Below are 16,505 nucleotides of genomic sequence, written 5' to 3'. Positions count from 1 at the left end.
TTGCTGAGTGTTTGATTTAGGGTTTCCCAAGAATGCCTCTCCTCCTCCTGTGCCCCCACGTCAGGCTCTGGGCACGAAGCTTACCGGGTTGTTAGCAGCTTCTGTCACAGCCACTGGCCAGCCCATGTGGTTGGACCTATTTAAAGAGCTGGGCTGGGTGCCCAGGCCAGAGCACATGCAGCCTTGGACCTCACTGATCTCTGCCTGTTCATGGAGCCCAAGAGCCTCAGGTGCTGAGGTCCCGACAGGACAGGGCTGTGCCCTCCTGGGGCTGAGTCCCCTCTGTGGCCAGCATGAAGGCTAAGCTGCAGGCTGCCTGAGTGGGGCCCGCAGGGCGATGAATACCCTTCACTACAAAACGCCCTCCACCCAGGATTCCTAAGCCACCAGACCCTCTTTTTAAAACACCTCTACAGATAATAAATAACATAATAAACTGCACATATGTAACGCGGACCATTTGTTATAACCTGGCATACATAAACATCCGTCATCCCCAAAGTTTGCTCTTCCCCCTTGAAAGCCGCACTCCTGCCCCTCCTCCCATCTCCCAGGCAACCACTGATCTGTCTCTACAGATCAGGTTTCATTTTCTAGAGTTTCATGTGAATGGAACCATACAGGATACACTGTTTTTCTTCCTGGACTCTGGCACTCAGCATAATGAGTGTGAGATGTACCACGTGACTGCCCATCTCAACAGTTTGCTGCTTTACTGCCAAGTGGAATTCCACCGCAGGTTATGTTGGTTCGTTTGTTCATTCCTCTGTTGATAGACTTTTGAGCTGCTTCCAGCGCTTGGCTATTACAAAGAAAGCTGCTAGGACCATTTGTGTACAAGTCTTTGTGTGGACATATATTTCCTAGGTGAATAAGGACCCAGGCGTGGAATGACTGGGCTTCCTATCTCATCCCACTGCAAAAAATTTCCGTGGCCCCCACAGTACTGATAAGCCTCCGACACTTCTGATTTTGTTTTTCTGTGTTCCTTGTTTGCTGTCGGCCTTCTCCTTCCCCTGTGTGGCAGATGGTATTTTAGCAAAGATGGACACAATAATACTTCCCATACGTGCTTTTTATAGTGCGGAGTCTGGCTGGCCTTGTGGCTGACCTGTCATCAACAGAATGTGGTGGAAATGACGCTAAGTGATGCCCGAGACGGACAAGCCTTATAGCCTGCTCCTGGATTTCCTGGAACCTTTTCTGTGGGATCCCTGAGCCCGTGTAGGAGGTTTGACTGCCTTGAGGAGGGGCCACAAACGGGTGTTTGGGTTGTCAGTCTCACCAAGGCCCCAAACATGTGAATGAAGCTGGCTTAGACTTTCCAGAGGAAAAGCCCATCACAGCAGGACTCCACCCACCCAACCCCATCCACCATGTGGAACTGAAAAATCCCCCAGCCAAAGAACTGTCCAACTGCCAAGTTCCTGACACACAAAATCATAGGATGTAAGAAAAATGTGGGTTGTTTTGTGCCAGTAGGATTTGGGGGCTGTTTGTTACACAGCAGATCCACGAAAAATGGACCTTCTATTTTGCTCACAGATATACCCCAAAGGCCCAGAACAAAGCCTGGCAAATAGCAGAACCTCACTGTTTGCTGAATGAATAAATGAGTGGGGTTCTAGGTAAGATTTTATCAACACTGGAGAGATTTCTACTGATCAGAATTGAAAGCAGGACAGGATCTGTGTCAGGCAGGAGACTTCAAGCTCAAACACTGAGACCTGCATGCTGTAGAACCCTCTAGGAACCTCAGTTTACCCAACTGTAAAGTCAGGCTAACTCCACCCACATTGTGGGCTGGCTCTGAGGAGAAAGGGAAGTGGGGTGTGGAGGGCTCAGCACAGGGCTAGCCCAGGAGGTCCCCGAGAAGGCTGGCTGGGTCTGACTGAACCTGTGCCACCTCTGTCCCCCCTTACCCCATGTTTCACTGAAGGCCCCTAAAGCCCTGCTTCCTCCTTTCCTGTCTGACCATCATCAGGGGCATCTCCCAGGAAGGAAGCTCACCCCCAGATTCCTGTCTGAGGCCAGGACAGCATCCTCTGGGGACCCAACCAGGACTGAGGAGAATCACAGCTAAGGCCCCCACCAAATTTGACCCCATGTCCATGGCCACCTTGGGTTGGTGCCCACTACAGCCGCCGCAGAAGGAGGGCCAGCTCTGAACACTCTTGCCCCACCTCCGCCCTGGCCTGTCTCAGGCCAAAGCTCCTTTCCCAGGACAGAGGCCAGTATGATTCTCTCACTCTCTGCCACAGATTCAGGACCCTGTCCTGTCCATCGTGGCAAGATGGGCTCACATAGTGATGGAGGTCACGGCTCCAAACAGGGTTGAACAGGGTCTCGGGCAATGTCTTCTGAGAGGCAGTTCGAGAACCTGGCTTTTCTCACACTGAGCTCTGTTCTCCTCCTTTTAGCCGATCAGTCTCTGACCTTCCTGGGAAGGGAGGGGGGATTAACTAAAGCAGTGGCTCAAGGTCCGCAGCCCATGCTCACACCTTAAATATGGTGGCCGAGGCCACTGGCAGGTCCCGGGGCTGCAGTGTGTTCATTGCGCAGCACAGGGAGAGGAGGCCGGGAAGAGAAGCTCTTGGCCTGTGTGTCCCAGAGACCAGCCTTGACACCTCCACTCCCTGGGACAACCTCCAGGGCAAAAGCTGGGAATGAATCCACAAATCCTGGTGCCTCAAGGGGCCCCGGGGTGACACTCAAGGATACTGTGCTTCCAAACCCAGATCTGGCCCTCTGTCTTCTTTCTTCCCAATTTCACTTCCTTCCTCTCTTCTGCTATGACCACCCCTAAGACCTCAGAATCAAGAGAATCTGCTAAGAACAGAGATTTGGAAACCAGGGTCACTGGGGATCAAGTCTAACAGCCAGGAAAATTAGAAAAATCTGAGACTCTCTCATCTCCATTTTGTTGATGGGGAAACTGAGGCTATACACTATTCATCTTCTAACAAGCGTTGTTGGGAGGGTCAATGGGTTCATGCAGCAAAGCTAAGTCCAAGTACTAAACAATGTTAGTTGATAGAGAGTAGAGTAAGTCAGAAAGAAAAAAAATATCATATATTCACACATACATGGGATCTAAAAAAATAGTATGTGTGTGCTAAGTTGCTTCAGGCATGCCCAACTCTTTTTGACCTCATGGACTGTAGCCTGCCAGGCTCCTCCGTCTATGGGATTCTCCAGGCAAGAGTACTGAAGTGGGTTGCAATGCCTTCTTCTAGGTCAGGATCTTCCTGATGCAGGGATTGAACCTGCGTGTCCTGTAGCTGCTACACTGCAGGCGGATTCTTTCTCTGAGCCGCCAGGGAAATGTTACAGATGATCTTATTTACAAACAGATATAGACACACAAATGTATGGACACCAAGCTGGGAAGAGGTGGGTGGGATGAACGGGAAGGTTGGCACTGACATATATATACTGTTGATACTATGTATAAACAGGGAATTGATGCTTTTGAACTGTGGTGCTAGAGAAGACTCTTGAGAGTCCCTTGGACTGCAAGGAGATCCAACCAGTCCATTTTAAAGGAGATCAATCCTGGGTGTTCATTGGAAGGACTGATGCTGAAACTGAAACTCCAATACTTTGGCCACCTCATGGGACAAGTTGACTCACTGGAAAAGACTCTGATGCTGGGAGGGATTGGGGGCGGGAGGAGAAGGGGACGACAGAGAATGAGATGGCTGGATGGCATCACCCACTCGATGGACATGAGTTTGGGTGAACTCTGGGAGTTGGTGATGGACAGGGAGGCCTGGCGTGCTGTGATTCATGGGGTCGCGGAGAGTCGGACACGACTGAGCGACTGAACTGAACTGAGCTGAATGAGGAACTGCTGCATAGCACAGGGACTCTACTGGATGCTCTGTGGTGACCTAAGCGGGAGGGAATAGAAATCAGAGCGGATATATGTACACACGTAGCTGACTCACTTCGCTGTACAGCAGACACTAAGACAACATTGTACTGTAATCCAATAAACATTAATAATAAAAAAAGCCAGCCGAGGTGATTATTGCTCAAAAGGGATTTATTATGTGTTCACACCTCAGTCATCCCAACTATGAAATGGGTATATGAGGTATTTTTTCCTAAATAGAGAACAGCTATTGGGCTCTAGTACTTGCTTCCTAAACAGATATGTGGAGGGTAAGTCCTGGAGAGTGTCTGTGTATTTTCAAACTAACCAGTCTTGCTGCTTTTCTCAGGATAAATGGAAGACTGCCACAATCAGAACATTAATACATAACGTAATCTACTGAGAACTGGACTCAAAGCATTGAAGGAGACCCCAGAAAGAGTAATTGCTTGGGGGGCCACGGGAGTAGACTCTGGTCTAGGGACGCAGAAAGGGTGACAAAGGGTACGTGAGGGGAGGGACAGGACTAGCTGCCTTTCCAATTCATAGAGTCAAGGAGCCAGGGGGAAATCCCCAGACAGGGCGAGGAGGGAGGACACAGGTCACTCAGATGTAAAAACCTATAAAAAGCAAAGAAGCCCAAGGGGACAAGGTTGATGCCATGTGTCACCAGAACCCTGGATTCTAAGCAAATTCTGGATATGGTTCTAGTTAAAATGTTCTCTGTGAAAGACAATTATCACATGATATCACTTATATGTGGAATCTAAAAAAATGATACAGATGAATTTGTTTACAAAATAGAAACAGACTTACAGACATCAATAACAAACTTACAGTTACAAAAGGGGAAAGGTGCAGGGAGGGATAAATCTGGAGTCTGGCATTGCCATATACACACTCATATATAAAACAGATAACCAGCAAGGACCTACTGAATAGCATAGGGAACACTACTCAATATTCTACGATTACCTAAATGGGAAACAAATCTGAGAAGAAGAGATACATGTATATGCGTACCTGAAGCACTTAGTTGTACACCTGAAACTTACAACACTGTAAATCAGCTTTAATATAAAATAAAAATTAAATTAAAAAATAAATAAAACAAAATGCTCTCTGTTGTGGATCCACATTCATGGCCACCAACATATTGCTCTTCCTGGGAACCAGAGCCTGAGAGCCTCTGTCCACATGATGCTGGGCATGATCATGTGACTTTCTCTGGCCAATGAGACGTCAGCAAACAAGAAGCAGGAGGTACTGCATCTAAGGTGCTGATGATGGGCGAACTGGTCATGTACGGACTCTGCACCTTTTCTGGAAATTTCAAACTACTCCAAATAAACATTTATTAAACAGTCATGTGCATCACAGGATGTGATTCTTTTTCGGGAATCTAGCTGCCATGTGAAGCAGCTAACCTGCCAGAGACACATGCTGCTGCTGCTGCTAAGTCAATTCAGTCGTGTCCGACTCTGTGTGACCCCATAGACGGCAGCCCACCAGGCTCCCCCGTCCCTGGGATTCTCCAGGCAAGAACACTGGAGTGGGTTGCCATTTCCTTCTCCATAACCCTAGCCAAAGCTGTGATAGACAGCAAAGATTCTGGACACTTCTTTGACCTGACCCCAGATCATCTTCACCTGGATCAAATCTGGAGTCTAAGATGCTTTCAGAGAATGAGATGGCTGGATGGCATCACCGACTCTGTGGACATGAGTTTGAGTGAACTCCGGGAGTTGGTGATGGACAGGGAGGCCTGGCGTGCTGTGATTCATGGGGTCGCAGAGAGTTGGACACGACTGAGCGACTGAACTGAACTGAAGATGCTTTCAAGGGGGATCTGTTAACTGTTAAAAAGAGCCAGTAGCATATTTGGAAGATATTCTGTCAGTAGAGTTAAAACTCTCTGGAAGCTTCTACCAAATTCTAAGGTGTATCACTTAAGAGTCTTTGACATCAGGGCTGTGGGACAGAGGGGCTGGCTCTGGGGGAGCGGGGGGCTGCAGCAGCCGCCAGGGCATCAGGCTAGATGGCCCAAGGAAACAGTGGAAGCGTCTGTGTATGACTTACTTATCAAAGGGGAGCATATAAATTCAACCCAGGGCAACAGACTGCCCAGAAGATGAACAAACCCTTTGATACAAGGAATGAGACAAAGAATGGATTGCGGATGTGGGAAGGGAAATAGGAAACATTAAGTTGCTTTTCAAACCCACACAGCGTTGGAGACAAGGATGTGTGTGTAGAAAAAGCAGGTGGGCAGAACCATCCCAGGAGCGATGACACATTATTCTATTCAACAGCCACTCGGGCCACCTACCGCCCCACTGTCTGCAGGCCTAGTTACGCTCACAAAGGCAGCCAAGACATGGCCACACCTGCTAGGAACAAAAAGGACACTGGTGTCCCCTGCTGCTCAAGGCCTAGGACACTCTTGGCACCCCAGAACTCCTCAAAGCAGAATATCTGTGGCACAGATTCTTACCTGCCAGCCTGTTTGGTCATTAAAAAAATATACTATTCAATGCATGTGCATTGAGTATGTTGTGGGTTTCCGGCGTGTCACTGGGTTCTGGGCAGGGCCTGGGTCTGATCCACCTCCAAATAGTCTGAGCCACAGGCATAGGTTCTATTGTGGGGAAGCTTTCAGGAAACATTTGTTGAATGAGCAGATTAAATAATAAGGCTCAGTTCCTTCCAGGAGCTCAGTGTAGGACAGGTGACTCATTGTGAGGCAGGGACAAGGCCCTGCCAGGGCTTACCCCTCATGCTGAAGAGAGGAAACCTGGGCATCGTTTCTCCTTTGCCGCGCTCACCAATCATCGGCTTTGTTCAGATAATAAGGCTACATCTGTGCTGGGAGCTGTGCCTGTAGGAGCCTGGCAAGTGGCAAACCCAACAGGAAACAGACACCCCCGCAGTGTGTGCTGAGTCCTAAGGGAGGTCAGTGTCTAGGGCTGTGAAGTACAGGGAGGAGGGGCCCTTACTAGCCTCTACCTTCTCTTGCAGTAAATTACTACAGATTTAGTATCTTATAGCTCTAGACATCTTAAGTCTGAACCGGATCTTGGGAGGCTAACATCAAGGTGTGGGCAGGGCAACCTTCCTTCTGGAGGCTCTAGGAAAGAATCTGTCTTTTCGGGCTTCAAGAGGACATGCACATTCCTTGGCTTGTGGCCCCCGACTCCATCTTCAGCGCCAGCACTGATGGATTGAGTCCTCATGTTAAATCTCCAGCCTGTTCTCTGACTTGCTCTGACTCTGACTCTTCTGCCTCCTCTTTCACTTTGAAGGACCCATGGGATCACACTGGGCCCACAGGACCATCCCTCCATCTTAAGGATGTCTGAATAACAACTTTAATTCTCATTTGCCATGTAAACCACCATATCCATATGCTCTAGAAATTGGAAGGCAGACATCTTGGGGGTGAAGGGGTATGATCCTGCCAACCACAGGCCCTTAGTGATGGGCCTAGCCTTCCAGTGGCTAAGACTTTTAATGTCTGACTTCATGGAAGACTGCTGAGTTTTCAGTTTTCAACCACATCTCCCATCAAGTGGAGATGGTTCCTGGAGAAAGCCTGATTTGGGTGTTGGAGGAAGAATGACCCTCAGAAGGCTGGGGGAGAAGAAAGGGCAAATGCAGAGACCCAGAGAAGGAAGAGGATCCACAGGCATGTTGGGGAACTACACATATGTAACATGTGTGTCCACATGCCAGAAGGAGAGAGATGAGGCTGCAAGGCAAGGAAAGGGTGGGAAAGGGCAACGGGATCCTAATCTTAACACCTCACTCCTCATACTTTCTTCCTGCTCAGAACCTCCATGTTCCTGAACCTCAGGGTCCAAGCCTTGGGGCTCACTGTGATCATCTCCTGCTGCAGAGTCTCCACCTTCCCACTCCTGTACACAGGCTGGCCTTCTTACCATGCTATATCCCCTACAGTAACGCCTTCTCTGTCCCTGCTAAAGTCTGAACTTGGCCCAAACCAGGTACTGCTGTGCAATCTTGGCACATTCATAGCCCACCTCATACTCATGTGAAAATTAAATGAACTAACGTGTGTGGCATTTTGAGATAAAAGTGCTCAAAAATGCTGGCTGTCACCACCACTACCACCACCAATAACATTTCAGGGGGTCCAAGAGGAAAACTATTTCATAACAGTACTCAGACATTATTTGCCTCTTTTATTGTGTAAATATTTGTAATGTTGGTAAAAAAAAAAAGCTATGCTGGGAAAAATGTTGACATCTTTGCAGAAATCATGACAGTGGCATCAAACTGCATAAGAAGTAACTATGTTCTTTACACAATGCACTCACAGTTGGAAAAAAGGGAGGGGCAGTTTTACTTAAGAATATCCTTGAGGAAGAGGTAAAAATAATTAATTATATTCAAACTTGATCCCCAAGTACATATTTTTTAAATAAAATGGGAAGTACACTTAAAACTCTTGTTGCATATCAAAGTACAATGGCCGTCTCAAGGAAAATCATTTGCGAAACTGAGTTGCTAGCTAGTCACTTTTTGTAGGACATCATTTGTAATTGAAAGAATGACTAACATACACTATAGTATCTGGCAAACTACTGAACTAATAAGTTACCAAAAAAGTAAGCCTATTACTTCTAGGAAAACAAGTGACAGTATTTGTTGCTAGTGATAAAACCTGAAATTTTGAGTGAAAAATCAGAATTTGGGCAAACTTGATCTGCCATGAGGACTTTACCAGATCCTCAAGACTTAAAGACTTTTCTAAAGAGATTGGTGGTGATATTAACAGATGTGAGTTTTTGATGTTAGACAATGAAATATATCAACCTTTGGAGGATTCACATCACTCAGGGAACCATTATTTTCTGAGTGATCAATGTTCAGTTCAGTTCAGTTCAGGCGCTCAGTCGTGTCCGACTCTCCGCGACCCCATGAATCACAGTACGCCAGGCCTCCCTGTCCATCACCAACTCCCGGAGTTCACTCAAACTCATGTCCACAGAGTCGGTGATGCCATCCAGCCATCTCATTCTCGGTTGTCCCCTTCTCCTCCCGCCCCCAACCTTTCCCAGCATCAGAGTCTTTTCTAGTGAGTCAACTCGTCGCATGAGGTGGCCAAAGTATTGCAGTTTCAGTCCTTCCAATGAACACCCAGGATTGATCTCCTTTAGAATGGACTGGTTGGATCAATGTTAGATTCCAAAAAATCATGTATGGGTACAATCTCCATGTGTGTGTGTGTTAGTTGCTTAGTCATGTCTGACTCTTTGTGACCCCATGGACTGTAGGCCACTAGGCTCCTCTGGCCATGGAATTCTCCAGGCAAGAATACTGAAGAGGTTGCCATTTCCTTCTCCAGGGGATCTTCCTGACCCGAGGGATTGAACCCAGGTCTCCTGCATTATAGGCAGACTCTACCACTGAGCCATAATCTCCATTCAAAGTGCCAATTTGACCAATGGTTTTGTCCATCCAGAACACAAAACCTTCACTGGATATGGATTTAGATTCCACACTCAGCACATCTCTAAGAAACTACCATTTGGTGAGTTCTAGTATGGCATCAAGAGAAATATCCAGTTATCTAATAAGACAATTAATTTACTTCTCCCTCTTCCAGATACATATCTGTGTGATGCTAGATTTTCAACCAAAACAACAAATCACAGTAGCTTGACTGAGGAGTAACCGTGAAAACTCAGCAGTTTTCTACGAAGTCAGACATTAAGAAGTTTTTGAAAATTGTGAAACAATGCTGTTCTTCACCCTCAAGTCTCTTTATTTAGGAAAAAGCAGTCATTTTTCACTTAAAAATAATGCTAACATGTAATTGGTTTAGTATTGTTATTTTAGAATAAATTACTGATAATATAGACATGTTTTGCTTTTAATTTCTAAAACAGCAAACACTGATAGATCTAAACCATATAAACAAAAGCTCTTTGGGGTCATCAATGTTATGTGTGTAAAGTGGTCCAGGGGGCGGGAGGAGAAGGGGACGACCGAGGATGAGGTGGCTGGATGGCAACACAGACTGTGGACATGAGTTTGAGTGAACTCCGGGAGTTGGTGTCGGACAGGGAGGCCTGGCGTGCTGTGATTCATGGGGTCGCGGAGAGTCGGACACGACTGAGCGGCTGAACTGAACTGAACTGAAGAAAACAGATTTACATAGATCTGCATAGTGTAGTGCTACATAACAGCAAGAATGAAAAGAAAAAAAAAGTGGAAACAACTTAAATGTCCAATAACAGAAAAGTGGCTAAATAAATTACAGGGCTTCCATTTGGCAGAACATTATGGAGTCATTAAAAATTATGTTTTCAAAGAGTATTTATCCTTGTGGGAAAATGCTCAACACACTCAACATGCCGTTAAGTGATTAAAAAAGGGAAGAAGGAAATTTTCATGATCATTGTTTCTGTAATGCCTTGAATCTCGAATGAAATCAGCGAAACTGAGGGGGAAATCAAGACACCCTAAAGGAATCCCCCAGGCAACAAGCTCACCACGTGTGTAGGGCTGGGGTCACGCAGGGACTCTGGGGGTAAGTTTACAAACTCGACGACACCATTCCTTATTAAACAACCATTCAGAGCTTCTGCCTTTGAACTCAGGGTGAGACTTAAAGTCCTAAACCAAACATTCCCAGACTCATCCCAGCAGAACCTTCTAAACAAAGGAACCTTCTAAACCCCAATTCTCTCAGAGTTGATTCTTTTTGTTGGATTCTTTGATGTTGGAATCATAGCCTGATGTCTTGGGTGTTTGCTTGGGTTCCTAATCTTCTCACATATTGAAAAATGCCAGTTTTGGGACTTCCCTGGTGGTCCAGTGGCTAAGACTCTGAGCTCCCAGTGCAGCAAGAAGCCTGGGTTCAATCCCTGATCTTGAAATGAAAGATCCAGCATGTCCCAACAAAGACCGAGGATCCTGTGTGCTGCGGCTAAGACCCAGTGCAACCAAATAAATATAGAAATGTTAAAAAAAAAAATCTACTTTCAGCCAACCCCAAGCTACCAGACTCAGGGTGGCCGGGTGGGGACCACCAGAGTGGAAGTCTCTGGGGGTTCTGCATTTTCCCACCGTAGGGACACTGGTTGCTAACAAGTGTCATCCAACATCTGCAGCTTTCTTGGCTGGGATATTTATTCTCATCTTTCTCATTAAGGGCATATAAATCCCTTTTCATGCCCCAATCTAATCTCCTTCTGCCCACATCTGTCTGCAATTTACTCACCACGTGCTGTGGCCAGGGAGGCAGCATCTTTGTGACTTTGTAGAGTGCCAGGCAGGATGCTTGAGGCCACTGAAGGTGTTCACCTCACTGCTTTTCAGGAACACTTGCTACCTTGAACGCAGATGGGCTCAGGGGGTCTAGGGTCTGGGAATCAGGTGACCAGCATCTCCAAAGAGATCCAAGGAGGTCTGCCAAGCTCACTGTCATCTGATCACCAAATATTTGCACTAATGGTACTTGGCACTGGGCCAAGTGCCTCATATCTCTAATCCTCCTGAGAATTCTGTGAAATAGGTACCAGTTATAACTGGTCCCAATTATAAGAAAAACAGGTATTATTACCTTCTGCAAGAGAATTATGGTTCAGAGAGGTTAAGGAATCTGCCTTAGGTCACACAGCTAGTAAGCGACACAGCTGGGATTCAAGCCCAGATCTGACTCCAGAATGTGCTGTCCCCATTACTGAGCTAGGGTGGCCTCCGGTCTCTCCTGTCCAGGCTGACTTCATCCCTAGTGACCTCATCCAGAGGGAAGAAAAGGCGTTTAGCACAGTGGATAAAGTTTTGGACTCTGCTGATAATTAGCTTGTCACTTTGGCCAAGTCACTTAATCTCCCTGAACCTCATTCAGCTGTCTCCAGCTGTGAAAGGGGTTAATACCTCCCAGAGGACTGGGGTGAATGGTAGACCAAGTGAGTAGAACAGGGCTGGAATACGGTAGAAAAAAAAAAGTCGCTCAGTCGTATCTGACTCTTTGCGATGCCATGGACTGTAGCCTACCAGACTCCTCCATCCACGGAATTTTCCAAGGTAAGAATACTGGAGTGGGTAGCCATTCCTTTCTCTAGGGAATCTTTCTGACCCAGGGTTCAAACCTGGGTCTCCCACACTGCAGGCAGACACTTTACTGTCTGAGCCACCAGGGAAGCCCTCTGGGACACAGAATAGGTGCTCAATAAAGCTTTCCTTGAATGAATACTGACAAATCCTTCTTGATGAGATGATTGTTCCTATAAAGGAGCTGCCCCATCAAGGGGATCTCTGGGTCCCTGAGCAAGGCCCTAAAGACCTCTGGGGATGGATAAGAAATCATACAGCACAGAGTTGGGAAGAAATGCCTGCAAAGCTCTGTGCCCTGTGGGCTACACAGAGAAGGATGCATATCATGGTAACAGCCTTCTCAGACACGACCACATGTAACTCACTGTTACTGTCCCATCATTCAGATCAGAAAGCTGAGGTCTGGAGAGTGTAGGCCGTCTGTCCTAGGAGCTGGGGAGTGGAGGGTAAATGAGCCTCCCTGCCCATTCCCCTGGGCCCTGGAACAGCAGACAGAGGGATTCCTCCTCTTCACAGGTCCAGAAGGCAGAATAAGGGTGAGAGCTCTTTCCTTGGCCCAGGACACAGAAGGCAGATGTCTCTGTCCTGCAATGAACACCGGCTGAGGAGGCTGAGACAGTGTCTGGCTGCTTTCCCAACTCTCTGCAGGATCGCAAAGCCTGGCGAGACCAAAGGACACCAGCTCATATGTCCCTTGCCTCCTATGGGAGACTCCTGAGACTTGGGTTCTCCTTCCTGAGAAAGGTAGGGATGTTCCAGGGCCTCCGGGAAGCTGGGAGTGGAGGGGGCTCACACAGATCTGCCTGGACTGCAAGAGGCTTGTGTAGAGAAAGTGTGCATGCCTGGCCCAGGGACTTCTGATCATGTGGTGTCAGCTGGACCGTGACACAGACCACCTGCCTGCCATGGCCTGAACAGACCACCCTGAACACTGTCCAAGTGGGCCCACCAGAAGAACAATGTGTACTGCTGAGAAGGATACAGAAAGGGGCTGGAACACCTGGATGAGGGCTCAATGGTTTCCTGAGATTCCTGGGTGGTGGGGTGTTGGATAGACAGTTGGCTTAACCAGTGTTCTGCTGCTCACTTCACACCTCCGGTCAGAGAAACCCAGGAGGATAGAGTCAACTAACCATCTCGCAAAATCCCTTCTCCTTCTCCACCCCCCACTCCTACCCCTCGGGAGCCTTATAGCTGGGACACAGACCCCGAGCACTCCCTGCAGCAAAACCAATCACCCTCCTGCCAAAGACACTCTCTGACCTTGAACTTCAGCTCTTTCCCTGGATCCATCACAGGCCAAGGGGAGCAGAGATGCCCACCAGCCTGAATTGCCCTTGGGATAGTTACAGAAGAAAGGGACAAACAGATTCTTTAAGCCACCCTGTTTTGGGGTCTTTGCTACAGCAGGCCAAAATCAACTTTAAGAATAAACCTGCTTTGGCTTCAGAAACAAAGTCTTCAGAGAGTATTTATTGGTTCTAGTCAGTGGTAAGTGGGAAGGAGGTTGCCAAGCTTTATTGCCTCTTCCCTCCCCAGGAGAATCAAAGATACTAAGAGAGGCTCAAGAGATCAAGGTAGACCTCCCCAAATACTTTCTCCTGCAATGTTTCCTGTTGCAGGACTGTTCGGAGAAGTCTTCCAATCTTTCTCAAATAACCTTTTGAGACACAGTGTGGGCAGGTGGCTCCCAGGAGAGAGAGGTATGTCAGCCGCCAGTATCCCAGGCCAGCACTAAGGAAAGCAGGTGACACGTGGGCCCACTGACCTCCTGTCTTCAAGTGGTTTCTCTCCCAGCTCCTCCCCCACCCCCACCCAGGGCTGGGTGCTGGATTTCTTAGAGGGGAGCTCCTTCAGACCAAGTAACAGCAAGAAGAGGTCAAGCCCTCCCCTGGGGAGCCCACCATGGCGAGCATGAGTGAAGTGGCGGATGGATGTGTCCTCCAGCACGGACCCCCGCACATCCACACTGTCCTGCAGGGGACGCACCGCAGGACCTGGAGAGTTCTGGGAAAGAGGAGACCCAGCTGCTGGGGCAGCACCCTGGGTCAGCAAAGATAACTGACTCCCTGCCAATCACGCCTCGGAGGGAGGTGCCCCATGGCCGGCCGTGAGGGAGAGCCTGAGGTGGTCACACCGCAGGAGGGAATGACACCTGTGCCCGACCCAGCACGATGCAGGGCTCCACCGAGAAGGAAGGGGCAGCCCGCGCTGGGAGACTCCTGGGCCCACAGCACTCCCCCTGCAGACGCAGGACCCTGGCTCGCGGTGCCCCCTGTGGCCCCAGCTGAGTCCCAGGTGAGGGAGAGGAGGGGGCTGACCCTGGCTTGTCACTCACCCTGCAAGGCTTCTTTGGCTCTGGCTAGCTCTTGCTCCTTCTGGGCCAGCTGGACCCTGAGCTCGGTGGCCGAGAGGACCTCAGAGGACTTGCCACCCTGCGACTCCTCCAGGTCCTTCATCAACATCTCCTTCATCTGCCGGAGAAGGTGGACTTCCTCCTGGAGCCGGGACACTTCCTCCCGCAGGAGCGCTAGGGGAGAAGGGCATGTAGTTAGAACCAGGGACAGGGGATGCTGGCTGCGTTCGCTCACTTTTCTGGGCACAATTTGAAGGTGCTTTGGCTCTGTTTGCTCTGTGCTTAGCACCTTTCCTACCGTGTGCAGGAAGAATACCCCAAAACAAACTTATTGTAAAGAGCCTCTGCCCCAATCCTGGGCCCCACCCATAGTCTGTCGAGCACGCCAAGTGGGATCCCCACCGCTGCATACCTCCACACTGTCTAGGGCTCCACTGTGGCTGCAACTAGAGCATCCACTCCAATGGCCGGGGTCTCCCTCCCTGCAGAGGGCAGGAGCATTATAGTCACACCCAGTTACATTTTACATGCTTTACCTCATTTACCAAAACCTTTGGAGGCAGGAGATCTCACCCCATTTCACAGGTTAGGAAGCCTTGGTACAGAGAGACTAAGAAACTCCGTGAGTTCATAAAGTGAGCAGGTAACGGAGGTGGGGTCTGAACCCAGACCAGGCTGACCCCAGGCACAGTCACAACAGTAACTCAGGACGTGCAGACCCAGGCAAGATGCTCACCTCACTTAGAGGCTGATTAAAGGAGGTTCTGAGAAGCTCATGGAAGCAGGCCCAGAGCAGCTGGCCTCGGAAGTATCACCAAGCTCACACCCTCCTGCAGGTTGGTACCTCTCTCTGCCACAGGCCAAGCTCTTTCCATCCTTAGGGGGGTGGGCACAGTCCTTGCCTGTGAGGGTCAGAGGGCACAGCTGCAGCACAGCTCTTGAGGCCCCAGGGTCTCTGGTCTGGCTCCCTCGCTGACCACAAGTGTGGTCACAAGCAAGTCCCTCCTCCTGAGCCTCAGATGCCCCTTCTGTAAAATGGGTATAACCCTCGTGGGGTGGTGAGGTTCCCTCCTCTCATGGGGCCTGTTCCAGGAAATGGGCTCCGTGTATACAGCAAGTGCTCAGTGTCTGTCAGTGAAGTGGGGCTGTTTTCCCAGGCTCCTGACCCTGGGAGGAGCCCAGAGTCCTCCCAGGTGCGTGGTGTTTTCTAAGGTCCCACAACCTGCACTCCTCGGGGATCCTGGACCCAAAGGAAGGCAGAGTCAAGCCTGCGGGGGCAGGCTGGGGGGAAGCAGAGCTGAGGCCTCAGGGTCTTGGGGTCCCTCCGCCCCCAGAAGCCTGGGGAAAGGCGGCACCAACTCCAGCCCCTGTTCCTGGTCCACCTCAACTACCTCCTCTGAGGCCACCTGGGTCCAGCTGCCACCCAGATGAGCAGAGGCCTCCCTGGCCACCCAGATCCTCCTCAGCCCCCAGCCAGTCTCCAGGCTGAAACACAGAGCACAGCACCTCACTCCTGAGCTCGAAACCCTCCCTCCCTATATGCCCATTAGCTGCCTTGTCACCCCATCGGAGGCCTTCCTCAGGCCATCTGGGGGAGACTTTCAGTTCTGAAGGTGCTAGATTCGTCCTGCCTCTGGGCTGCCAGAAGTGTTTCCTTCCTTCTTCACAGGTTCCTCCCTGTTGGGCAGTCTCAGCCCCACAGTTACATCAACAGCCCTAAAACGGCCCCACCCAAGGTCCAATTCTGACAGCACTTTGGACGACACACCCCAAACCCCTCATTAATGTGGGAGGCCCGCATTCACTGAGGGGTCTCAAGTGTTCTGAACACTGTATGGGTGACACATGACAATCAAACAATCCCCTCCATCCATCCATCCACCCATCCATCCACCCAGCAAGAGTTCACCGGCACCTACTCCAAGCCAGTTGCTCCTGCAGCCACTGGGGACCCCTGGGTGAATGTCACAGACAGGTCCTACCTTCAGGCTGGTGCTCCCAGACCCCAGATGGGTTAAAGGAAGCCAAACCTGCACCCTGGGGAGGCAGGCTGTCTGCAGAGGAGTTCCTGGTTGCTCTGACATGAACAGACTCAAGTGCACACGGCTGGGAAATGTCCAAGTCTCTTAGAAAACCTACAAAGTAGGAAGTTTGCATTGGGGGTCCCTCCCCTGCCCTTATTCT

At 49.4% G+C, this 16,505-nt stretch overlaps 1 protein-coding gene across 3 annotated transcripts in view; it reads right to left on the bottom strand.

Annotated features, from left to right (window-relative positions):
• Positions 1-16,505, bottom strand: part of KAZN (kazrin, periplakin interacting protein) — a 1,099,220-nt gene that overhangs the window by 124,134 nt on the left and 958,581 nt on the right. For all 3 annotated transcript variants that reach the window (XM_088845337.1, XM_055419253.2, XM_088845338.1), the window contains one exon: positions 14,304-14,495. In XM_088845337.1, the coding sequence (XP_088701463.1) occupies positions 14,304-14,495 (192 nt within the window). The remainder of the gene's footprint in view (positions 1-14,303; positions 14,496-16,505) is intronic.

Source organism: Moschus berezovskii, chromosome 17 (genome assembly GCF_049115385.1).
Source record: "Moschus berezovskii isolate FMDL1 chromosome 17, NW_MosBer_1.0, whole genome shotgun sequence".
NCBI lineage: Eukaryota > Metazoa > Chordata > Mammalia > Artiodactyla > Moschidae > Moschus > Moschus berezovskii.
The sequence above is the reverse complement of the archived record's forward strand: the minus strand, read 5'-3'. Positions and strand labels throughout refer to the sequence as shown.